At 41.9% G+C, this 24151-nt stretch overlaps 3 protein-coding genes and 2 long non-coding RNA genes across 13 annotated transcripts in view; 2 read left to right on the top strand and 3 right to left on the bottom strand.

Annotated features, from left to right (window-relative positions):
• The window catches only part of LOC100709195 (uncharacterized), a 1346887-nt gene that overhangs the window by 267652 nt on the left and 1055084 nt on the right, over nucleotides 1-24151 (bottom strand). Inside the window, exon 3 of one of the 5 annotated variants that reach the window (XM_025906577.1) lies at nucleotides 878-883. The exons of the other annotated variants lie outside the window; for them this stretch is intronic. Within the exon in view, the coding sequence (XP_025762362.1) occupies nucleotides 878-883 (6 nt within the window). The remainder of the gene's footprint in view (nucleotides 1-877; nucleotides 884-24151) is intronic. 5 annotated transcript variants of the gene reach the window in all.
• LOC112846698 (uncharacterized) overlaps nucleotides 1-24151 on the top strand; it is a 961229-nt gene that overhangs the window by 48748 nt on the left and 888330 nt on the right. The window lies entirely within an intron of this gene.
• Nucleotides 1-24151, bottom strand: part of LOC102076453 (Ig heavy chain Mem5) — a 900359-nt gene that overhangs the window by 20510 nt on the left and 855698 nt on the right. The window lies entirely within an intron of this gene.
• The window catches only part of LOC106096470 (immunoglobulin mu heavy chain), a 1110954-nt gene that overhangs the window by 239120 nt on the left and 847683 nt on the right, over nucleotides 1-24151 (bottom strand). The gene's annotated exons all lie outside the window — the stretch shown is intronic.
• LOC112846703 (uncharacterized) overlaps nucleotides 1-24151 on the top strand; it is a 297478-nt gene that overhangs the window by 47134 nt on the left and 226193 nt on the right. The window contains exon 2 of the long non-coding RNA XR_003219822.1: nucleotides 4560-4563. This is a non-coding gene — a long non-coding RNA (uncharacterized LOC112846703). The remainder of the gene's footprint in view (nucleotides 1-4559; nucleotides 4564-24151) is intronic.

Here is a 24151-nt window from a genome sequence, read left to right as displayed (position 1 = left end):
TGAAATTCGGGGGAAATAAGGACGCATTTGTATGGCGTTATTTTTGTGCCTCTATTCTGAGCGCATGTAAAAAAAAATTGAGCGCACGTAAAAAACATTTGCAGGTGCAAGTGTCGCATTTTGAGGAAAAATTTCTTTTGAGCGAAGAAAAGCTAAATTTGAGTGAACAAAGTTCTTTGCTGCGTGCAAAAAATGTATTTCACTGCTATTATCCATACACACACAATAGCAGCCCCTCTTGCTCAGTTTTTGCATTTGCGCTTGCTCACAATGTGTTGCTTGCGCTCTCAACATTTCTGCCCGTGCGCGCTCAACTCTTTCTGTACACCGTTATATAGGGCTTTGGAGCATGATGTCACGGCCACGCCCCCTCCCGCCATGACAGTAGGCCAAACGAAGCACACGGAAGTGTCAGCTATGGTTCGTACGTACTGTGTTGTCGGTTGCAACGTTAGATCACACGATAGGGAAGGCAAGAAGCTGGAAAATGGGCTCTCTTTTCATCGTTTCCTCTCCTGGAGGCAACGGGAGGGATCTCATGTATCCGATATTATTAAAAGAATACGTCAGGCTTGGATTGCAGTGGTCAGACTCGGACCGGTACGCAAGGCGAGTGCAACGAAAGCGAAAAAGAGCACCCATCAGGGGTAACCCCCGCCCCAAAAACATACAAAATTGCGCTCATTGTACGCTAATCTGCACATAACTTTCAGATGAATCACGCACCTGGAATACTGGTGTACATTTACCTTATGTGTATGCACTAATTTTATCTTACATGCTTTCATTATGCAGCTGCAGAGTATGAAGGTGTGCCCCGTGCAGAAGTAATAGATGAAGATCTGACAGAAGACCAACAACAAAATCACCATGTCATGGAGGCTGTGGACAGGAGTTACTCATATCATGTGAGGGTGAAGACACAACACTGCTTGATAAGAATGTTAAGGTGTGCTGTGTTTTGCTGAATATGTGCCCCAGTGTGGTTGTCAAACCAGGGCCAAATGAAACTTGCTCTTGTTGAATATTCATAAAACTGCTGTGTTGCATGTACAGTTCATTGTAAATAATTGTACTTTCTGTAAAGTGGTTTCAATAAAACAGAAAAGAAAAGTATGTTTGTTTGTTTTTTTATTCAAGATCTGTTCACATGTACTTAGCAAGTACATGTGCAGGTACACATGAAATGCAAACTATTTACATGGCAACGCACAGCTGGCACCAACCGTGAATCCTTCATCTAGAGCAATTTTGGGGGCAGCTGCTGAGGAGAAGTCACTGTTATGTGCAACCTCTGGCTGTATCTTGGTCATATGGTCAACGTACTCACAACGTGGGGGCTTAAAAACGGCCAAATCTTGTACCTAACCATTTGTGAATTAGATGTGCGCCTCCAGGAATTTATAATTCCGAAAATGATTCGCCATGTATGCGCTGACTCCACAGACAAGGTACGCGAAAATATCGGGATAGGACAACGGCGGTAGGCTGTCTGGGTTTCCGCTCCACTGCCTTATTTCATACGGGTCCACATTACCGATGCACGCTATTTTTTCCAAATACCGTGTCTTGGCGTCTGGGTGCGATCGGTCGCGATACAGCCCTTTGTCTTTTGCGCTGATTTTAAGCATGGCTCTGACAGTCCTGCTTCCAGCACAGTGTGTTTGTTTTGATTTGTGGCCTTCTGTCATGGCGCCGCGATCCCACAATGCACTGCGGCGTGACGTCAACTCCAAAGCCCTATTTGTGCCACAAAACCAGCCAATCACAGACTTGGATGCAAAAAAATCTGATTGGCTGTTTTGGTCTCCAGTCAGATCGAAATGACGAAATGCAATATCCCAGAATCCATTTCGTCCAAAACTCAAACGTGGCAGTAGCGGAGGAACACAGAGTGGCGGAGTTTGAAATATTACTCTTTCTGGGTCACAAAATAAAGTTTTAAGATATTTTCATGTGAGAATGTTGCTGTGTAAACTTCAAATGTCTGCTCGATTTATCAAGACATCACATATTTGCAAAAGTGCTCTAATGTTCTCGGAGATGCCTGTTACCCACCAGCTGACCGGGTGGTCACTCGGGTTAAACGTAATATATAAGGCTGAACTGACAAAAAATTGGCCGACTACACCACCAGGTATTATAGAAAAAACCATAAAGCCTTTGAACTAAAACAAACACTGTTGTGACAGTGATGTACACTCCAGCAAACAGCTGATACTAGAAATTAATATTAAATAATTTCTAACAACAGCTGATCAAGCTTAAACGTGCTGCTGGTTTCCTCTTTCTGGCGCAAAGTGGGTGATAGACAAACGAGAGGCGATCAGCTGATCATTGATCAGTTTCATGATTGAAGTAGCAACAGGAGAGGGAGGGGGAGAGAATGAGAGAAGAAGAGGCAGCTGACAGCGTAAAGACAGAATAACTCCAGCTTTGTCTTTTTCATTCTAGCTAAAGTACGGGACGAAACGCGTTCCTTTTCCCCTCAATACGAATGTATTGTAATTGGTCCAGCCCAGAGTTGATCATGACCAATTGGCTAATCCACCACCTTTCATTGTTTATACCGTTACAAAAACAAACAAACAAACATAAAAATGAAAAATCATTATTGGCTCACCGGGCAAATGCCCGGTATGCCCAATGGCCAGTCCAGCTATGCGGTCAGCTGGTGGGTAACAGGCATCTCCGAGAACATTAGAGCACTTTTGCAAATATGTGATGTCTTGATAAATCGAGCAGACATTTGGAGTTTACACAGCAACATTCTCGCATGAAAATATCTTAAAACTTTATTTTAGACCCAGAAAGAGTAATATTTCAAACTCCGCCACTCTGTGTTCCTCCGCTACTGCCTCGTTTGAGTTTTGGACGAAATGGATTCTGGGATATTGCATTTCGTCATTTCGATCTGATTGCAGACCAAAACAGCCAATCAGATTTTTTTGCATCCAAGTCTGTGATTGGCTGGTTTTGTGGCACAAATATAACGGTGTACAGAAAGAGTTGAGCGCGCACGGGCAGAAATGTTGAGAGCGCAAGCAACACATTGCGAGCAAGAGCAAATGCAAAAACTGAGCGGGAGGGGCTGCTATTGTGTGTGTGTATGGATAATAGCAAACACTGAAATACATTTTTTGCACACAGCAATGTCACGGCGGGGCGAATTACACACAGTAATTCGGCGTGCCCGTGTGGCGTGCTGGCTAGACCCAAACGCGGCGAAGGCTAGCGGTGGGTTGGAACAGACACGCAGTTATTCTAGTAACGATCCGTGCACGAAGCTTGGCTTCGGAACTGGCGTTACAAATGGAGAGCGAGCGGGGCTCGGATGAGAGAAAGAATCGAGAGGAAAAAACACTCACAGTTGCTGAATCAGGCGGAGACTGACGTAGGCAAAGTTTCGGAGCTCCTGACATGAAGGGAACGATGTCTGAGTGGCGAACAGGTGAGTGGCATCTCTCTTTTAAGCCCGGCCCCGTAATCAGCTGATCAGCCGCTGACAGGGCTGACAGGACCCCCCCCTGAAGACAGGCACCCGACAGTCCAGGACGGCGGCGATGGAAATCCGAGATGAGGGAGGGATCCAAGATGAAGCGGGACGGCACCCAGGAGCGCTCCTCAGGACCGAAACCAGCCCAGTCCACCAAGTACTGGACCCCCTGACCCCGGCGACGGGAGTCCAAGAGCCGCCGGACAGTGTAGATAGGGTCCCCATCGAGGAACCGGGGAGGGGCGGGGACGGGGACGGGGGCGCCAGCGAGGAAGCAACGCGCCGCTTGAGCTGGGAGACGTGGAAAACAGGGTGGACCTTCATGGCGGATGGAAGCCGGAGACGGTAAGTCACGGGGTTGAGCCGGGCAGTGATCTCATAAGGGCCAACGAACCTGGGAGTGAGTTTCCTGGATTCGGTATGGAGTCTCAGGTGCCTCGTGGAGAGCCAGACGCGGTCCCCCGGCCGAAAAGGATGACCCGGACGGTGGCGGCGATGATGCTGCGCAGCGTACCGAGTGTTGGAGCGGGAGATGGCAGCCCGTGCCTTGATCCAGGCCTGACGACAGCGGCGGACCATCTGTTCGGCAGCAGGCACGTCGACCTCCGCCTCCTGGTGGCTGAAGATAGGAGGATGAAAACCATGACAGACTTCAAAGGGCGAAAGACCGGTGGCTGAAGAGACGTGAAGGTTGTGAGACAGCTCAGCCCACAACAGGTAACGAGGCCAAAGCGACGGTTGGGCGGAGACGAAGCACCTCAAGAAGCGTCCCAGTTGTTGATTGGTCCGTTCAACCTGCCCATTGGTCTGCGGGTGGTAGCCGGACGAGAGGCTGGGAGATGCTCCAATCAGACGGCAAAAGGCTTTCCAGAACCTGGCGGTGAACTGGGGCCCCTCTCGGAGACTATGTCCTTGGGGAAGCCGTGAAGCCGGACGACATGGTCCAAGAAGAGCTCAGCTGTCTGTTTGGCGGAGGGGAGGCCGGCCAGGGCGACCAGGTGTACTGCCTTAGAAAACCGGTCCACAAAGGTGAGGATGGTGTCCAGACCGTTCACGGACGGAGGCCGGTAACAAAGTCAAGGCCGACATGGGACCAGGGACGTCCCGGCACAGGGAGAGGGCAAAGGTCGCCTGCGGGAGGCTGAGTGGAGGACTTGGCCCGAGCACAGGTGTCACAGGCGGAAACGAACTCACGGACGTCCCGAGTCATGGAGGGCCACCAGAAGGCACGACGGAGGAGCTGGAGAGTCCTGTCAGGCCCCGGGTGACCAGAGAGCGGGGAGGAGTGAGCCCAGAGCAAGGCCTCCTGACGGCATCGGGATGGTACATAGAGTCTCCCAGCAGGGGTGTCAGGCGGAGGTGGTTCGGCGGTCAGGGCATCCCGGATAGAGTCCTCCAGGGGCCACCGAAGGGGGGCAGCAAAGCGCTGAGAAGGCAGGATAGGTCCTGGGTCTGACGTGAGGTCGTCCTGGGCGAACTGTCTGGAGAGCGCGTCTGCCTTGGCGTTCTTGGAACCAGGTCGGTAGGCGAGGTGGAAATTGTCAGGCTCAAAGAACAAGGCCCAATGGGCCTGCCGGGGGTTGAGTTGCTTGGCCGAGCGGATGTGGATCAGGTTCTGATGATCAGTCCAGATCAGAAAAGGGTCTTTTGCCCCCAGGAGCCAATGCCGCCATTCTTCTAAGGCCCACTTAATGGCCAAGAGTTCTCGGTCTCCGACACCATATCGTTGCTGCGTGGGAGAAAACTTCCTTGAGAAATAGCAGCATGGGTGCAGTTTTCCATCCGGGCCGTGTTGAGAGAGGATGGCGCCAGCGCCAACATCGGAGGCATCCACCTCCACCACGAAGTCTCTGGTAGGGTCAGGGTGGAGCAGAACGGGGGCTGTGGTGAACCGCTGGATAAGCTCTCGGAACGCCTGTTTTGCATCCGAGGAGAGGCAGAAGGGTTTAGGCAGGTTAGCTGGTTTGGTGAGAGATGTCAGTGGGGCGACAACGGTGCTGAAGTTGCGGATAAAACGCCGGTAGAAATTGGCGAAGCCCAGGAAGCTCTGTAGCTGCTTAAGGCTGGAGGGCTGAGGCCATTGGGTCACCGCTTGAACCTTTTGCGGATCCATGGTCAGGCCATCGGAGGAGATGGTGAAGCCCAGGAAGGAGGTGGACCGCTGATGGAATGCACACTTCTCCAATTTGCAGAACAGCTGGTACTCGAGCAGCCTGCTCAGCACGGCCCTCACATGGCGAACATGGTCCACTTCGGTGCGGGAGTAGATTAAGATGTCGTCAAGATAAGCAAACACCCACCGGCCTAGCATATCCCGCAGGACGTCGTTGATCAGATGTTGGAAGACGGCAGGGCTGTTGCAGAGGCCGAAGGGCATCACCAAATACTCCCAGTGCCCGTTAGGGGTGATGAAGGCGGTCTTCCATTCATCCCCTTCCGTAATGCGCACCAGGTTATAGGCGCTGCGTAGGTCCAGTTTGGTGAAGATGCAGGCCTGGGAGAGGGAATCGAGCGCGGTGGATAGCAGAGGAAGCGGATGGCGGTTCTTGATGGTGACTTTATTCAAGCCCCGATAGTCTATACAGGGGCGGAGCCCGCCGTCTTTCTTCTTGACAAAGAAGAATCCAGCAGCAGCAGGAGAGGTAGAGGGGCGAATAAAGCCCTGTTGGAGGGCCTCAGCAACGTACTCCTCCATGGCTTTATTCTCTGCGGGAGACAGAGAAAACAGACGACCACGAGGAGGGACCGCTCCCGGGAGGAGCTCAATGGCCATGTCGTAGGAGCGATGAGGAGGTAGAGTGGAGGCTCGCCTCTTACTGAAGACCTCAGATAGGTCATGGTACGCCGGAGGGATCTTATCCAGATCCATGGGCTCCGGGGGAGGGGCCTCTTCTGACTTTGAGTCCTTTTGGGTCCGAGAGAGAAGGCAGCGGCGAGGACACCGGGGACCCCAACCCAGGATTTGACAGGAAGACCAGGAGATGTGGGGGTCGTGCTGGCGGAACCAGGGGTATCCAAGGATGAGTGGTGAAGAAATGGCCGAGACGACTAGAAATTGGATCTCCTCCTGATGGTCCCCGATAGACATGTGAACCGGCTGGGTTTGGAACTGGATCGGGTAGGGTTGGAGGGGTCGCCCGTCCACTGAGGTCACCGGGAGGAATCGGTCCACAGGAGTTAGCGGAATGCCAAGTCGGGAGGCTAGTTTTTGGTCGATGAAGTTCTCAGCGGCTCCGGTGTCCAGGAGGGCTTCTGATGAGGACTGACGGCAGTTCAGATGAAATATTACTGGTAACAGAAAGCGAGAGGGGCCGGAGGAGTGCGACTGGCCAGGTGGGACCCCCCCGCAGTCTACCTGGCGTCGTCGTTTTCCGGACGTAGCGGGCACTGGGGACGACGGTGGCGAGCTGATCCGCAGTAGGCGCAGAGACCCTCACGCCAGCGTCTCTCTCTCTCTTCTTTGGAGAGTCTGCCCAGCTGCATGGGTTCCTCGCTGGATGTACGGCTTGGGCTAGCAGCGGCTCCGTCAGAGGGGGGAGGAGTCTGCGAAGACGTGGTCCTCTGAGGCTGGAAGGGTTTGAAGGCCCGAGGGGTGTGGCGAGGCCGCGACATCACTCGTTGGTCGATCTTCAGGGCGAGATCCACGGCCTCATCCAGGGTTTTAGGGGCCTCACGGCCGGTCATCTCATCCCGGATGTAATCAGCCAGCCCCTCCAGGAAGATGGAGCGTAGAGAAGCATCTCCCCACTTTAGCTTAGCGGCCAGGGTATGGAATTGGGAGGCAAAGTGACAGACGGGTCGACTGCCCTGGCGTAAATGAAGCAGCTGCGACTCCACCTCCACTTCACTGCTCGGAGGAACGAATGTCTTTTTTAATTCCTCCACAAACAGAGCATAGTCATTACAAGCAGCAGATTTGTTGTTGTAAAGAGCCGTGGCCCATTCCTGAGCCTGGCCAGACAGGAGAGAGGTTAGCATCGCAACTTTGGCACGGGCGGTGGCGTATTTAGTGGGCTGGCATTCAAACAGCATGTCTAAAGTGGCAAGCAAACCATCAGGCCGCCATCAACTCCGTTCCACTTATCTGGCAGTCTGATCCGGGGCTCCGCGCTCACCGGCGCTGGCTGACGTTGCAGCGAGGTGACGGAAGTGGAAAGTTGGAGGACGGTTCCGGTGAGAGACTCCAGTTTCGTGCTCATCCGATCCACCACACCGCGCAGATATAGTACTTCGGCTTTCAGCCGTTCGAATTCCGCTGGGTCTATGTGCGGCTCAGACATCCTGTCACGGCGGGGCGAATTACACACAGTAATTCGGCGTGCCCGTGTGGCGTGCTGGCTAGACCCAAACGCGGCGAAGGCTAGCGGTGGGTTGGAACAGACACGCAGTTATTCTAGTAACGATCCGTGCACGAAGCTTGGCTTCGGAACTGGCGTTACAAATGGAGAGCGAGCGGGGCTCGGATGAGAGAAAGAATCGAGAGGAAAAAACACTCACAGTTGCTGAATCAGGCGGAGACTGACGTAGGCAAAGTTTCGGAGCTCCTGACATGAAGGGAACGATGTCTGAGTGGCGAACAGGTGAGTGGCATCTCTCTTTTAAGCCCGGCCCCGTAATCAGCTGATCAGCCGCTGACAGGGCTGACAAGCAATGATTTTTGTTCACTCAAATTTAGCTTTTCTTCGCTCAAAAGAAATCTTTCCTCAAAATGCGACACTTGCACCTGCAAATGTTTTTTACGTGCGCTCAATTTTTTTTTTAATGCGCTCAGAATAGTGGCACAAAAATACCGCCATACATTTTTCACCACATCTGGAGGACTATTCGAATTTGGACAGCCTTCGTCGCGTTGCTGTGACGTCATTGCCTCCAAATATGGCATTTGAAGCATCCTTCCCCTGAATTTGGACACAGCCTTAATCTGTGTGTTGTTTTTCATTCGTTATCAGGTCATCTGTTGTTTCTCACCATGTTTCTAAATTTCATGTCCAGGTTTGTTCAAGTTCATGTCAGGGTTCTTCATGTTGTTTTTTAGTTCTCGCAGTTTAGGTTAATGTTTAGCTTTGCATCAGTTTGCCTTTCCTTTTGTTTGCACCTTTTTCATCAGCCTTATTGAAAGGCTCGCTTTTTGTTAATATCAAGTTTTGTTCTGCGTTCCTTTGTGTCTTCATTTGGGTTGACTATTCACAATTCATAGTCTGCTTTGGCACACTGTGACAGAGGAGATGTATCCATGAAATTAATAAATTTCCCAGCCTAAATTTACTTTCTTAGCATCAACTGAGATCACTACTTCAGGTGTTGTTGTGGTAGTTTTAGAGTAGATGATGTTTAAGAGCGTACAGAGATGAAAAAATAGTTGCCTCCCCTTAACAAATCTAGTTTGCTCCTGTGAAACAATAGTTCGTACCATATTTTCCAGACAACGTGCCAAAGCTTTAGCAATGATCTTGGCATTCACATCATTAAGAAGAGAGGTCTCTAAGATGCAAAGATTTGTGTCCTTATCTGTTTTTAAGAGACTTATTGAGGCTTGTGTTAGAGTAGGAGGAGAGTGTCATGTTGCAATGATTCCTTACATACTGCAAGCAGTAATGGGGACAGTTTATCCTGACATTTTTTAAAAACATCAACAGGGAATCCGTCCAGAATGGGAGATCTATTACTTTGTATGCTTCTCATGCTTCTCAAGTTCTTTAGCAGCATCTGAGTTTATCACAGGGAAATTGAGGATGTCTAGAAATTAACTAATTTCAGTGGAGTCAAATGGAGATTCAGATGGATATAAAGACTAATAAAATGAGTGAAAAACTGCATTAATAGTGGTGGAATACCTATGCAATGTTCCCGATGAATCTTTTATCTGAGGGATTATATGTGAGGATGATGATAAAAGAAGTCGCTCTGCATCCCTAGAGGGAATAAGATCAAATTCAGTCTGTAAATCACCTTGTGTTTAAGTGAACTAGGAGAGGGAGAAATAGCTATTTGTTGACACAGTTTAATAATATTAATACTGAGTTCTAGGAGTTTTGCTTCATGGGACTTGTTTACGTGGGCAGAGGAGAAAGTAATTAGTCCCTGTACGTCTGCTTTCAGTGATTCCAACAGTAGTGAGTATGAGATTGGTTCTTTCATGTTCTGATTTATAGCAGTAAATAGCATCATCAATTTTAGCTGTGATAATAGGATGGGAACACGGAATAATGTAATGATAACAATTAGGTGTCTGCCATTCTTATCGGATATACTGTTTGAAGCTGAAAACTGGATTGACCTACCAATTAAAATAGCTACCCGGTGGCTTTAGAGTTAAAGTTTGAGTGGAACACCTCAGAAACCCAAGGACATTTAAGTCTGACCTGATCTTTGGTGCGCATGTGGGTTCCCTGTAAAAACACTAAGTCAGCTTAAGACGTTACAAATGAACAAATATCCTTGATCTCTTAAGTGGGCTGTCCATGCTTTTAATGTTCCAGCTCAAAAATCTCAGACAAGACCCAAATTGTGGAATATTTACATCAGTGGGCATATATTAGAGTTCTTATAGAAGGAAGAAAGAGATGGACTGAATGTGGACCACAACACCCAACCAGAAAAACACACCCTTTTAAACAGAACAACACCCCACTCCCCCCAGCCCCTCATCACAGCTCTTACAATGACCCCAAACGATAGAGTGTAAACTCCACAACGAGTCAAATCCCTAGAACAAGTGATTAAATTTTTTTTTTTTTCACAGTCCCATTCATTTGTTTACCTGAAGTAAGTAAAGTAATTAGTTAGTATTTAGCAGTATTTTGCTAAGGTTAGGCAACCTAATAATGTGACTTTTTCGCATTGTTGTAAATTCTGAAGTGAAGTTAGTTTAGAATTGTAATATGTTAGAATATTGATGTTAGTATTCTGAGTAGTATGGCCACAAGTAGACCATATAGTAGGAAACAGAGAAAGGAGAACTGCAGAAAATATCCCTCTTCAAGTTCATATATGAAATGCTCACTCAATTAATTTTGCAGGTGCTCATTTTAAGTACCAGCATTACCTGTCTTTCTTAGTTGAGTTTAGGTTTTTGCCAGTCTTTTATTATTGTGGTCACAAGACAGCACTGTAATGCAACGCTATACAAAGACTTTCATGCTAAACAAATATCTTTAGGTTAAAACTAGTGTGTGTGTACATGATCACATAATCCATGCAGTGATTTCAGTATGTTGTTTTCAGTATCTCTGTTACCATATTACTATTTTCTAAGAGACATATTTTTGAATGTGCTGCATGAAAAACGTTTATATTGTGTCTGTGTGAGGGCTAAACATTTCATGCCTAAGACTCTACGTGAAAGTTACAGTATATATGTTTAGTGCAGATAGATATATAGTGTATATAGTTATATAGGTATACATGTCATACAAAAATCCACCACAATGGCAATGTTCAAAGTTATGAAATGTATCACAGTTATGCATATAAGAAGTGGCTACTATGGCATGAGATATGACATATTTTTTTGTCATTGTTCACAAAACAATGAAGAACCATTTAGCAGCTATAGGTTGAAAGCAAAAGACAAAAGTAGACTATAGCATAAATATAAAATAAATAGATAAAGGTAAACACAGTTTGGTAGCATTTACAAAATAAACACAAAAACGCAGAGTGTCACAGGAGGAGAGAATGACATGTTAAAAATGTGTTTCCAGATTCAATACAATTATCTTAGGGAGGGGTATTGCCAGTTGAAAGAAACTGTTTATTAATCTATTGGTTTTGAACTTTATTGACCTGAAAACTTTCCTAGAGGGCAGGGGAAAGAATAAGTGGGGTCTGGGTTGGGTGTGGTCCATTATAATCCAGCTGGCTTTCTTTTGGTAGGTAGTGTGAATATCACTGAGGGGGGTTAGAGTTGCACTAATGATACGCTCTGCTGCATTCACCACCCATTGCGGATCTTTTTAGGTTTCTGCAGCTGGCGAACCACAACATGCAACAGTGAGTCTAAAGACTTTCAATTGTTGACTGTTGAAGTTGGTCAGCAGTTGACAAGGGAGGTGAGCTTGCTTTAACTTCCTTAGAAAGTAAAGCCTATGTTGGGCATTCCCAAACTGATAAGAGATATATATGGTCCAGGTGATGTCACCCAAGATCTGAAAATCAAGGAACTTGAGATCTCTACTTCTTCCCCATGTATGGAATGGGTAGATGTGCTTCTATTTCCTGAAGTCCACTATCATGTCCTTTTTTTGTAGTGTTGAAGTCCAGTTTATTATGGTAATACCACTCTAATGTGTGTCTGACCTCCTCCCTTAAGACTGTTTCATCATTGTGTGATACCAGTCCTACCATGGTGGTATCATCAACAAATTTAATAATGACTGAATTCATGTTGTTAAATCATATTCAAGCTAGCACACTAGACTTTTTTGAGAAGTCAGAAATTAATCAAGCAGAACATTCACCCACTAAAACTCTTTTTCTGTTCAGGAAAGTCGGGAAATATTTGTAATTTGGCATCTTAATGAAAAAACAATAAAATGTTTGTATTAAAAAAAGAAGCACATTTAATAATAGTGTTGGTAGAAAATATCCTTTACAATCTCCACAGTACTTTTGTGCTGTGTCCTATACTGGTCTCCCACAATATACTGCAGTTTTATTGAAAACTGATATATCATAACACCAGAATATATGAAACTATCAGTGTTGTTACAGGGGCATCTAATAATTAAACTAAAACATGTAGTAACAACATACTAATACTAATAATTTCTATTACATGATAGAAAATATTAGCCAACATCTCAGAGTATGATTACCAACAGCTCACTAATATAAGAGTAGAAAACTTGATCTACAGGAACAGAGAGTTCAGAATGGTTTACCATTTTTCTTGCTACTAATGGTGCAGAAAGGCAATTCAGCCTGAAACATTTCCAAATATACAGAAATGTAGCGAATGCTGTAATGCATTGCCATTATGGTCTACTCGAGTGCCCTCATTTCCCTCATTTGCTTCGTGAACTATTGATTTATATTAGTCTCTGGTATAGTGGAAACAAAACTGTTAATTATATTATTGAGCATTGGGTTAAAAAACAGGCTGTTTTCCACCATAAAGTGTTGCAAAATACCTTAACAGCAACCTGGCACTCTGAAGAGACAGGATGAAAAGCTCAAGGAGAACTACTGAAAAGCACATACACAGAAAGCAACTCTACAGTTGCATAGCTGGCCTACCAAAAATGAGGATGGAAAAAAGGTGGATCAAGATTTTTTTTTATTAACCTCCTTAGACCTGTGGATTTAACCAGAATCCCCAATAAAGGAAAGTCCGGAATTGGCTCTCTGTTTAAAAAGACATTGTAGTGGGGCTACTACCCCCACTACCAACTAAGTACTCACCCTACTCTCAGGGTAATCATGTAACAAACTATTGCCAGAGCTGAGCTTGGAGCTAAATAGAATCTCATTCATTACTGCTCAGCATACCCATATGGAAAAGAAATAGTAAAAACTTATATGATTTACTCATGAAAGTGGCCACTTTCTCATTACTTTCATATATTGTTTTAGTAAGTATCCAAAACATACAAGTTTCATTATATAATTTTTCAAGGGATCTTATATCTGTTTTCACTCTTGTATGCTTTTCATACAAGTTTCACACAAGACTTATACAAACTTTATAAGATTTATATATATCTTTTCCATATGGGTAATGACACTTCACTAACTTGACAGTGCTTGGCTGCTGCAACTAATGGAAACTCCCTGTTTCATTTTCATGCAAGATGGAGTTCTCATTAGAATATGGTATCCTGGTCCAAGTAATTTGCATAATGTTATTTAGGTTGTAGTGTTAAAACAACACAAGTTACAAGTGCTTAGTCTAACACATTACTTTCTCTAGTTTTAGAAAATAATGCTGGATTGCATCGGCCCACTGCCAAAAGCAAATCTGTCCATCAATACATATTAACAGTGAAGCGTTTGGTGACAAGATCCCCAGAGGCCATCCTGTTACATACGTTGAAAGCTAAAACTGTTGTTAGGGTCCTCATTCAGTTTTTTTTCTGTCTTTGGCCTCCGAAAGGTTATTCAGACTGACGAACTTCACATCCAAAATATTTGCACATGTAGTAGATAAACTAAAAATTAAACATGAAAAATCCATCTTTATTATCCCAAAAATCAAGGTGCTATTGCAATTAGAGAAACCACTCAGGAATCCTTAGTTCTGTAGATCTATTGTTTTGTCATATGGTAAGTCGTCCCCTTTGTCTCGTTCGGGAGAAATGGTAATCAGCCACTTCCTAATCTCAACACAATATGCTGGACTATGTGGCCACCTTTGCCAGACCGCAATCCTGTACCATGACATTGATGTGGAAGGACACAAACCCACTGGGCAACATGCATACCGGGTTAAGCCAACAAAAAGGTTGATAATGCAAAAGGCGGTGGACTATCTCACTGAGCATGGTTTCGCCATTCATAGAAACCAGTGCCTAGAGTTAACCATGTGTATTAGTACCAAAGCCAGATAACACTCCTTGGTTCTCTACTAACTACAGTAAAGTCAGTGCTGTCACCAAACCTAACCCTTTTCTACTTCTTAGAATGGAAGGTTATATCGACAGGGTAGAAACTGCTAATTCTGTGACCAACTCAACCTGCTAAAAGGCCATTGGCAAGGTCCTTTGACTCCCTGAGTATCCAAATATTCACTTTTGTGACATTTTTTTATTTTCTTCAGTTCTGTTGTTTGGGTTGCGTGATCTGCCCACTAATTTTAAGGGTCTCATATGGAAGGTACTAGCTGAAGTGAATAATTGTGGTGCCTATGTGGATGGTGTAGTCATGTACTCATCCACCTGGTATCCATCTTGAAACTGAGGAAACATTTCAGTTGTTTTCATCAAGCCTCACTTAGTTTAAACCTTGCCAAATGTTTATTTGGCAAAGCTACAGTGACATACCTCAGAAAGCAAGTCGGTCAGGGACAGGTGTGGCCAGAAACAACTAAAATACAGGCTATTTTCAATTTTCCTGCCCCACAAACAAAACGAGCATCGTTTTCTTGAGATCTTTAGATATTGAAGAGGATTCTGTAAGAAATTCTCTGATGTTGGAGCTCCCATCACAGGCTTGGTCAGCCCATTAAACCCCTTCATGTGGCCACTTGCTTGTCAGATTGCTTTTGAGTCTGTGAAGGCATTGTTGTGTAGCACCCCAGTTCTCGCTGCACACAATTTCACACTTCCTTTGAAACTTGAAGTTGACGCTATTGACTGTGATGTGATGTAAACTGGGTTAATTGTGTGAGTGTATGGTAAATCGACTGTGCAGGTGCCCAGCTGTGACTAGTGTGGTAAACATAGAGCTGCAGGACAACTGACTGCAGACAGGAGCCCGGCGTTGTGAGAGGTCCACTCGCTTCCTTAAACACCTAACCAGCCATACCAGCAGCAGTTATAGTCTGAAGTTTATTTGTTATGGATGAGGAAAGGAGTTGGTAGGGGTGAGCTTTACCCAGAGATTATTTTTGCATGCATCAGAGTTTGTTGTTTTAAAGGGTCAACACTCCCAGTTTTATTACTTTTCCTTCTGTTTGGTAAATAAGTGACATTTATAACCAGAAATTGGTTCTGTGGTTGTTTGTGTCTCTAGCAGATGCCTCTTTCATGTTACCCCCTGGTCTCTAGACAGGTCGTAACACTAAGGTTAGCCAATCTACCTAATCTGAGTTTTTGGAGCCGTTATAAATGTTGAAAATAAGTCTCTTAGTCCGGTTTTGCCAAAATGTTCAAATATTGATGTTAGTATTTGAGTTAGTTTAATGTAATGTAAACTGAAGTGGATCATTTTCATACTACTTATGAGAAATGACTGACTTAATAAATTATCCTTACCAGAATTTTCTAAAGTTTGTGTATGACAACAGTAATACAACCTTATACAAAAGAGTCATGCTAAATGACTGAGCTTAAAACTACTGCCTAGTTAACATATTACCCTTTTTTTAGTTACCAAATTTAAAAAGCCATTCCAATATTCAGTCAGTGACAGCTCAACATTAGACTTAATTAAGTCTAATGTTGTCTATCTAATGTCTAATGTTAATTAAACACACTGGCCACTGTGATGACAAAATATTAGGACTTTCACTAAAGCTTCTCAAGTGTATGGAACGCCAGGACTGCCATAATGAATTACTTAAATACACCATTAAATAATTAATTAAATGTGGCAATAATTAATTAAAATGGGAATTAATTAATTAAATACATAGTTATGACACATGTAATTAATTAATTATTGACACATTTAATTAATTATTTATGTATTTCACATTTTAATTAATTATTGACACATTTAATTAATTAATTATTGACACATTTAATTAATTATTTGTGTATTTCACATTTTAATTAATTATTGACACATTTAATTAATTATTTCATGATATATTTATTTATTTCATTTTGGCAGTCCTGGCGCCTGGCTCTCATCATGAATTAATTTTATCTGTCAGCCTCACCCATCAAACTCAGGGGGCGGGGTTAACGCTGATCGACTCAAAACCATTGCTTTGGCCTGGTGGCCATTGTTTTTAGCCCACAACAACCGGCAGAACTGAACTTTGAAAAACCCTGTTTGTGTCACCAAATACCGTTTTAATATTTTTTTAGCCGAGAATGTAGTGGTTTAATCTTCATATGTCTGATCGGTTTGTCAAGATACAGCCTCTTTGCAAAAGTGCTTCGATGATTTCGGAGATGTCTGCCCAGTCTCACGGCAAAGCGTGGGATAGACCCGCTCGCCTCGCAAGCAATCGAGCTGTTGTTACCGCCGACAAAGCGCAGGCCCCGGTACACAGCTGTAATAACCCCCGCTGACACTGACTTCTTTTACTGAGGTTATATTTATCGGGGTGTTATTTCCTGATGTTCTTATGTGTCCCACGTGTTTCAGTCGCCAATTCTGAATTATAACTAACATTAAAAACATGTTTAAGGAGGAGAGAGAGCAAATAAATTCGATTAACAGCTGATCTTTGGGTTTCTGTTCAGTAATCAGCGTGACCTGCGTATAAACGCATAAAAGAGAAAACGGTGGTGTTTCCGTCATGTAGTAACTGCTGGCTTTAACTGTACAAAGGTTGTTCGACACTATGAAACACATACAGACTTCATGATGTTCGGCTAATATTTTTATTGTGAATATTAATCATGAGGGTAACCTGTACACCACGGAGCAAGATCAGCATCTATCCACGATATCTTCAGATCTCTGAGTTAACACAGAGTTTCCCAGCTGACTATCTAACTGTCATCTACGAATATGTCACGGGTCATATCAATATGATTTTACAGAAAAACATCCTTAATACTGCCAACTATTCCAGAGACGTGAAAATCTACAGCATAAAGAACACAAAAATATAGCAGTCTAACGAAACACTGTAACAGAGATGAACCGTCAGTTTGTCGCAGATCAAAGTGGAATGAAAGTGATTGGTTGAACAGGTGTTCGTGATCTGTGTTATCTGCGTTTTCATCAGTGTAAGAGACTCAGCAGCAGATTAGACTAACAGTTATACATTTAATAAATTACCAAATGAATCCACGATCGAACCTGTTCCGACAATTTGAGTTTGTATTCCCTCAGCTGCAGACTCGCTGCTGTTTAAATGTTTGAGAGGAAGATTAGATATAAAGCAAACATCAAACATAGACTCAGTCTGCGGTCACATTTGATATGAGGCCAGCACGGATATTGGCTGTGTCCTGTTTTAAGATCATACATGTAAAATTGCTGTCTGACCTCCGTCGATCCAGCCGCTCAGAGTCCGTGGTTACCATGGTTACTGCATAAGCAGCTATAATGTAAACATTACGCAGCATGGGTGTTTATGTTTTTCATTGCAAAAGAACTGTCTGAATGGTTAACTGACGTTAACTTGGATAAATTATAGTTAAGGAGTATCACAGATAACGCCCATGTGAGCTGTTGAAATCAGTAGGCTATTACTGAAATACACGTGCTATATCATAAACTATGATATAAATAGGGAGGTCCTATTAACATGTTTAGTTTTAAAGGACACCTTCCTGCCTTTAGTCTCATTCATGAGCAGTATTAGTTTTCTTCTAACATCCAGAAGTCTGCACGATGTGTTTCATAGTTTGTAACAAACCTTTTACAGTTAAACATAACATGACCGAAAAAGCAAAAAAAAAAAAAAAAAAAAAAAAAAAAAAAAAAAGAGAGAGAGAGAGAGAGAGAGAGAGAGAAATCACACAAATTATATGTTAAGCTCATTTATTTTTTAGTTAAGTAAACTCTAAAAATTCTAACATAGCTGGTGCTTAGAATACAGTTAAATAACTATTAAAAACAGATGATATAATATTTCTGTCCAGGTTGCAGTCTTCATCTTGAACATGCTGTTGCAAACTCTGCTCCTCTCGGTGGAAATGCGCCTTCTCTTTCCTCTTTGTATAAAAACATTTTAAAAGTCAGTTTAATCTCAAAATTCACTGTTAAATCCGAAACACACCAGATAAAGAAAAGCGAATAGTTCAGTCTAACACATGTGCCAGTGAACCATTAAACGTCTGTAAAACTCTGCAGTTATGAAACATAACTTTAATTTGAGCCAAACCGATTTGCTCAGTTGTAAATAAAACAGCGAAGTAAACGTGACCCGACAGACAAAACCTGAGTGAATTAAGTCCAGCGTTTAACCACTGAGAGCTAAAACTCAGGTGAGGTTTCAAAGCTGTGTGCAGATTGGACATCAGCTGCCGATAAAGTGGGTTCGCCTATAAAGTCCTCTGTAAGGAAACAAGCTCCAGCAGCTCTGCGCTCGGGAAAAATACTATATTTACTTATGTTGTGCAGAAAAATGTGCTGACATTGCGTTATATCGAGCACCGGCTGCCCAGTTAAACTGTGACTATCACCAGGTAACGTGGGCGTGTTTCTTGAATTAGCAGCAGGTGTTAAACAGCTGACAGGTGAGGAGGACGCATGCAGGTAAACTGAGGGCCTGCTGAGCTGATCGCTGGTGTCCTGAGAAACATGTCAGCTCGTTCTTTGTGTTACAGAAGCACAGAGACACAAGACCAGGCGGAAAGAGACGATCGTTCGGTGAAAATGCGAATCTGCGAATGCAACATGTGGAACACGGAGAGTGGAATATGTAAACAAACCGGTTGACGTAACCCCCTCGGTGCACTCTGCATGCTGACTGTTAGCAGAGCTACTGAAATCTCTGAAAACATCTGAGCACTTTTGCAAACATGTTCTATGCTGACAACCTGACCAGACATGTGAAGATTACGGCGCGACATTCGCGGCTAAAACACTGTTAAAAGTGTAGTTGGTGACAGAAAAACGGGGTATTTTAAAACTACACCACCACCATTGCTGCCTGTGATTTGAAACGCATTCTGGGATACCTGGCTGCCTCAAGTCTACAGAAGCAATCGATTATCTAGGATCGACCTGTTTTGACTTACATTGCACGGCAACCAATCAAATGTTAGAGAAGCTGCATGGGCAGCGTTAACCCCGCCCCCTGAGTTTGATGGGTGAGGCTGACAGATAAAATTAATTCATGATGAGAGCCAGGCGCCAGGACTGCCAAAATGAAATAAATAAATATATCATGAAATAATTAATTAAATGTGTCAATAATTAATTAAAATGTGAAATACACAAATAATTAATTAAATGTGTCAATAATTAATTAATTAAATGTGTCAATAATTAATTAAAATGTGAAATACATAAATAATTAATTAAATGTGTCAATAATTAATTAATTACATGTGTCATAACTATGTATTTAATTAATTAATTCCCATTTTAATTAATTATTGCCACATTTAATTAATTATTTAATGGTGTATTTAAGTAATTCATTATGGCAGTCCTGGCGTTCCATACAAGTGAAGTGATTTTCTGCATTATTTCCACTCAGGTCAAGTTTTTGTATTGCGAGATATCACTGTGGTTCCAGTCATACACTCTGACATATAAACATACGAAAACCTACACGTAAGTCTGCACACAGGACATCCTCTCAGCAAAACAGAATGGTAACCACAACACAAGAGTCACTAAAATAGATTAATAATAATAATAATAATAATAATGTATTTTAATATTATTATTTTTATTATTATTATTATTATTATTATTGCTCTTTCCTGTTCTCCTCTCTCAGGGTGTCCTTGCTGCTTTCAGTTGTTCAAGTCTGTAATTGTTCAACTTCATTGCCTTGCTACATTTTTGTTCTTGAGGATTATCAGAGGACCATTCAATCAGTTAATGAATGCAACCATCCATTATTGCATTATTTTAAAGACACCCATACTGTCAAGGTAAATGTTTCTGAAACAGTCTCATTTTTCTCTTCACTCACCTGGCCTTTGATTTTCTCCCCTTTGGGATATTTGGAGTGAAGGTTTACCTTTCCCTGATATGGAGTTTACATGTGTTCTTTCCTTTTGAATTGAAAGCCTTTATTGTCATTATACATAGTCTAACGAGATTAGATTTTCATTGTGAGTTTACTAAATAGCGCTTTTAGTTCTAGAAGTATAAAAAGAAGTAATAGAAGTAGCTCTAGAAGTAATAAACAGTATATTTCATAAAACACTGAAAAGACATCTCTAGCAGCGTGTGGAAGCAGAGCAGTTACTTAACTGGTCTTCTTTGGTAGGGATCTGTAGTTGTGGCCCTTATCATGCACATTAAAAACGGAACAAAAAATATGGTACAGTACAACTGCAGCATATCTAATATCTATAAGTACTGTGAGTCCTAATAATTGTTTTATCACCATTTTCTGTGTGTGTGTGTGTGTGTGTGTGTGTGTGTGGGTGTGTGTGAATTCTCAATATTTAGTGGCCTAAAAAGTCAATCATTTGATGTTGATTGTTATATAACATCTTTCTTCTCGATCGTAAGAAATTCTGGTAAGGATAAGGATATGCTAAAGAGCTGACTATATATTAATCAAGGTCCCCTTGTAATATGTACTACATATACATCGTTTTTACGGCAAAAGTACCTTTACTCTCATAAGGATGTTTTTGTAACTGTGTGAATCACTGTGGCCAGCCCAGTTATATACACAGTGACAGACAGTAATACAAGAATATGCCACATGTAGTTTCCACTGTGGCATATTTTCTGCTTATGTTTAAACCAATAAGCAGTAAAGTAGATATTCTTTCGTATTTAAAACTTTCAAAGAAAAATACAAAATAATAATATTTTGTGGTTTGGTCATTTTATTGTCCCCACTTGGAAACTTGGTTTACAGTCAGGCTCTCAAGAAATCATTCATTTTTTTTAGTAATACAGATATTTCCTCTCATTTGTATTATCTGTCAAATCAAACTAAACTGAATGAATAAAATGAGTTTATTAAACTGTAATTAAAGCAAAACCCATCTTTATAAAAAATAGTGACACTACTGCAATTACACCTGTCCTAAAAGCTCAAGCTCTGTCAGATTAGTTGCAGCAGAGGTTAGTGCTTTTCAATTTATTGCAGTAATTATTATTTGTGTGCTTCTTGTTGTTATACTGTATTTGATATGTATATGCTGTTCTATGGGTAGTCTTTTTAAAATTTTATTATTCAAAATATCTTAACTCTATATCTTTTCTATAATGAATATTTGTGCCCTTGCTAGTCCTTATAACAATAACATGATGTTATTATGTTTTTGTATGCAGAATTCAGAACATGGCCACTCATTTCGCTGACTTGTATGATAGACTTGTATGAAGTCTTTTCATGATAGACTTCATACAAGACTTTTCAGTAAGACTTTGTCAAGAGGAAGCAGATACAGGAAGCAGATGTCTTTAACTGCCAGTGTTTCTTTATTTACTGACCACTTTGTTCCCAGTAGAAGGATGTTTTTGTCATAGAATAGCTATTCAAAGGCTGTTTTCTTGTATTTGTGTCAGTGTTGATGGTATACTTGCACAAAACCACTACATTGGACACTGATGTGTCACTCCATACCCTGCCACCCACTGGTAGTTTAATGTTGCTATAGATGTATGACATGCTTCATTGTAATTATTGTTATTTAACCCTGACATGCATGAATTATGACAACCTCAATCAGGATTTTTTTCTTAGGTATTTTTTATTCATCTTTTCATGCTTAAAGATGAATAAAAAATACTTACGAAAAAAAATCATATAAATACTTTTTGCCATCGTAAATTCTGAAAAGAAGTCTGTTTGTGCAGTCCTAAAATGTTAGAATATTGATGTTAGAGTAAGAGTATCAGTTTCAATTTCCATCTGTATGCTACATTTGAGAAAAGACAACTTGTATAACAAAATATCCTTTCTTTATTCTTCCAGTCTTATACACCAGTTTATTGTTGAACCAAAGACCCAGACAGGGTTTTAATTCATTTGAAAGCTTGATGCATAGCCTTGTCCATCCTACCTGGAAAACTCAAAAACCAGTCCTTTTTGTTATCATCTATCATCCACCTGGGCCTTACACAGAGTTTCTCTCTGATTTCTCAGACTTCTTATCTGATTTAGTGCTCAGCTCAGATAAAATAATTATTGCTGGCGATTTTAAAATCCATGCAGATGCTATAGATGCTAAAAATGACACCCTCAATGCGGCATTTACCTCTGGATATTGTAGCTCCTGGAAAATGGAAGCCTCAAATCAGAAGTCATTTAAGTTAAGTTAAATGATGTTAGTTAAGCTAGAACATCTTACTATTCTTTAGTGATTGAAGAAAATAAGAACAACCTTAGGTTTCTCTTCAGCATTTTAGCAAGCTGACAAAAAGTCAGAGCACTGTTGAGCCAACCATTGCTTTAATTTTTATTAGTAATGACTTCATGAATTTCTTCACAAGTAAAATTTTAACCATTAGTGAAAAAATGACTCATAATCATCTCTCAGATGTAACATTATCTACAACTACCTTCAGTACCGTTGATATTCATTTAGATACTTTTTTCTCCAATTGATCTTTCTGAGTTTACTTCAGTAATTACTTCCTCCAAACAATCAACCTCTCTTTTTAGACTTGCTTCCAACAAGACTGCTCGAAGAAGTCCTGCCATTAATTAATGCTTCAATATTAAATATGATCAACCTATCTCTAATAATCAGCTATGTACCACAGGCCTTCAAGCTGGCAGTAGTTACACAGTTAAACTTTACTCAAAAAGCCATCTCTTGGCTCAGCTGTTTTAGCTAATTATAGCCAATCTCTAACCTTCATTTTTATCTACTGAAAGGGTAGTCAAAGGAGTTTGCAAAGAAAAGCGTCTGGACTTCTTTAAGTTAACTTAAAGAAGTCCAGACACTTTTCTTTGCAAACTCCTTTGACTACGATGACCTGGATGACTGAGAACCTTCACAGACATACTGAAAGGGTAGTTGTCAAACAGCTAACAGATCATCTGCAGAGGAATGGCTTATTTGAAGAGATTCAGTCAGTTTTCAGAGTTCACAGCACAGAAACAGCTTTAGTGAAGCTTACAAGTGATCTTCTTATGGCATCTGAAAGTGGACTCATCTCTGTGCTTGTCCGCCTAGATCTCAGTGCAGCGTTTGATACTGTTGACCCTAATATTCTATTAGAGTGATGCATGTAACAGATGTATTGGAATTTGTTTTATTGATGTATTTTTAGCCTGGCTAAATTAACCAGCCCAAAACACAGATTATCTTTGGGGTTCTTTTAATTTGAATGATAAAGTAAGTGCTCAGAAAAAAATAAAAAGGTTGTCAAAATAAGGAAATAAAATTGTTACAGACAGTTCTTATCCAGTAACAGCTTTGTGCACTGGTAACCAGAGATGGGCAATCTGATTACTTTTTTCAAGTAACGAGTAATGTAAGGGATTACTATTGCAAAAACGGTAATTAGATTACCGTTACTTTCATGTAGGAACGCTGCGTTACTGCGTTACTAAAACCGTGATTTTTTGCAAGAACGTCTCATGACAGTGAGTAAGCGAGTGCGACGTTCGTGACAACAGCTATCTGCAGATCATAATATATCGAGTGCGGGACAGAGTGTAGCATGCAGCGTTTAAAGCGTGGAAGTACTGACCTTATTTTGAGTTTGATTCCATAAAAAGTGACAAAAACATTAGTGTCCGTTGTGCGTGGGAAGAAAACTTCTTTTTAGCGAAAAAACCCCTAAACTTCCAAGCAAGCACCGAGTGTACTATGACGTAATGTGAAATTCACAGAGAAACTCTTTGATTTTATTTATTTTCTGCTGTGTTTTACTTGCATCTATTTGAAAGAGTGAGTGTAAACACAGAAAAATATTTTATTTTATGTGCTGGAGTGTGCAGAAAATAGGTTTAAATGTTAAACAAATTTCTTCCAGTCACAATGTTGCATATAATTAAGTTTTTGCTTGATGCATAAAGTTAAAAGATTTAAAGTTTTAAAAAGAGACATTTCCATTTGATTACATTTTGTATGATGGATTATGCAGAAAAAGTAGAATTGGGCTGAAAGATCTATCGCTTTATCACCTATTCAGGTTGTAAATCGTGTTTTTAAAAAGTAACTAAGTAACTAAGTAATTAATTACTTTTGAAAATAAGTAATCAGTAAAGTA

This window comes from Oreochromis niloticus, linkage group LG4 (genome assembly GCF_001858045.2).
Source record: "Oreochromis niloticus isolate F11D_XX linkage group LG4, O_niloticus_UMD_NMBU, whole genome shotgun sequence".
Taxonomy (NCBI): Eukaryota; Metazoa; Chordata; class Actinopteri; order Cichliformes; family Cichlidae; genus Oreochromis; species Oreochromis niloticus.
This window is presented reverse-complemented; position numbering and strand designations above follow the sequence as displayed.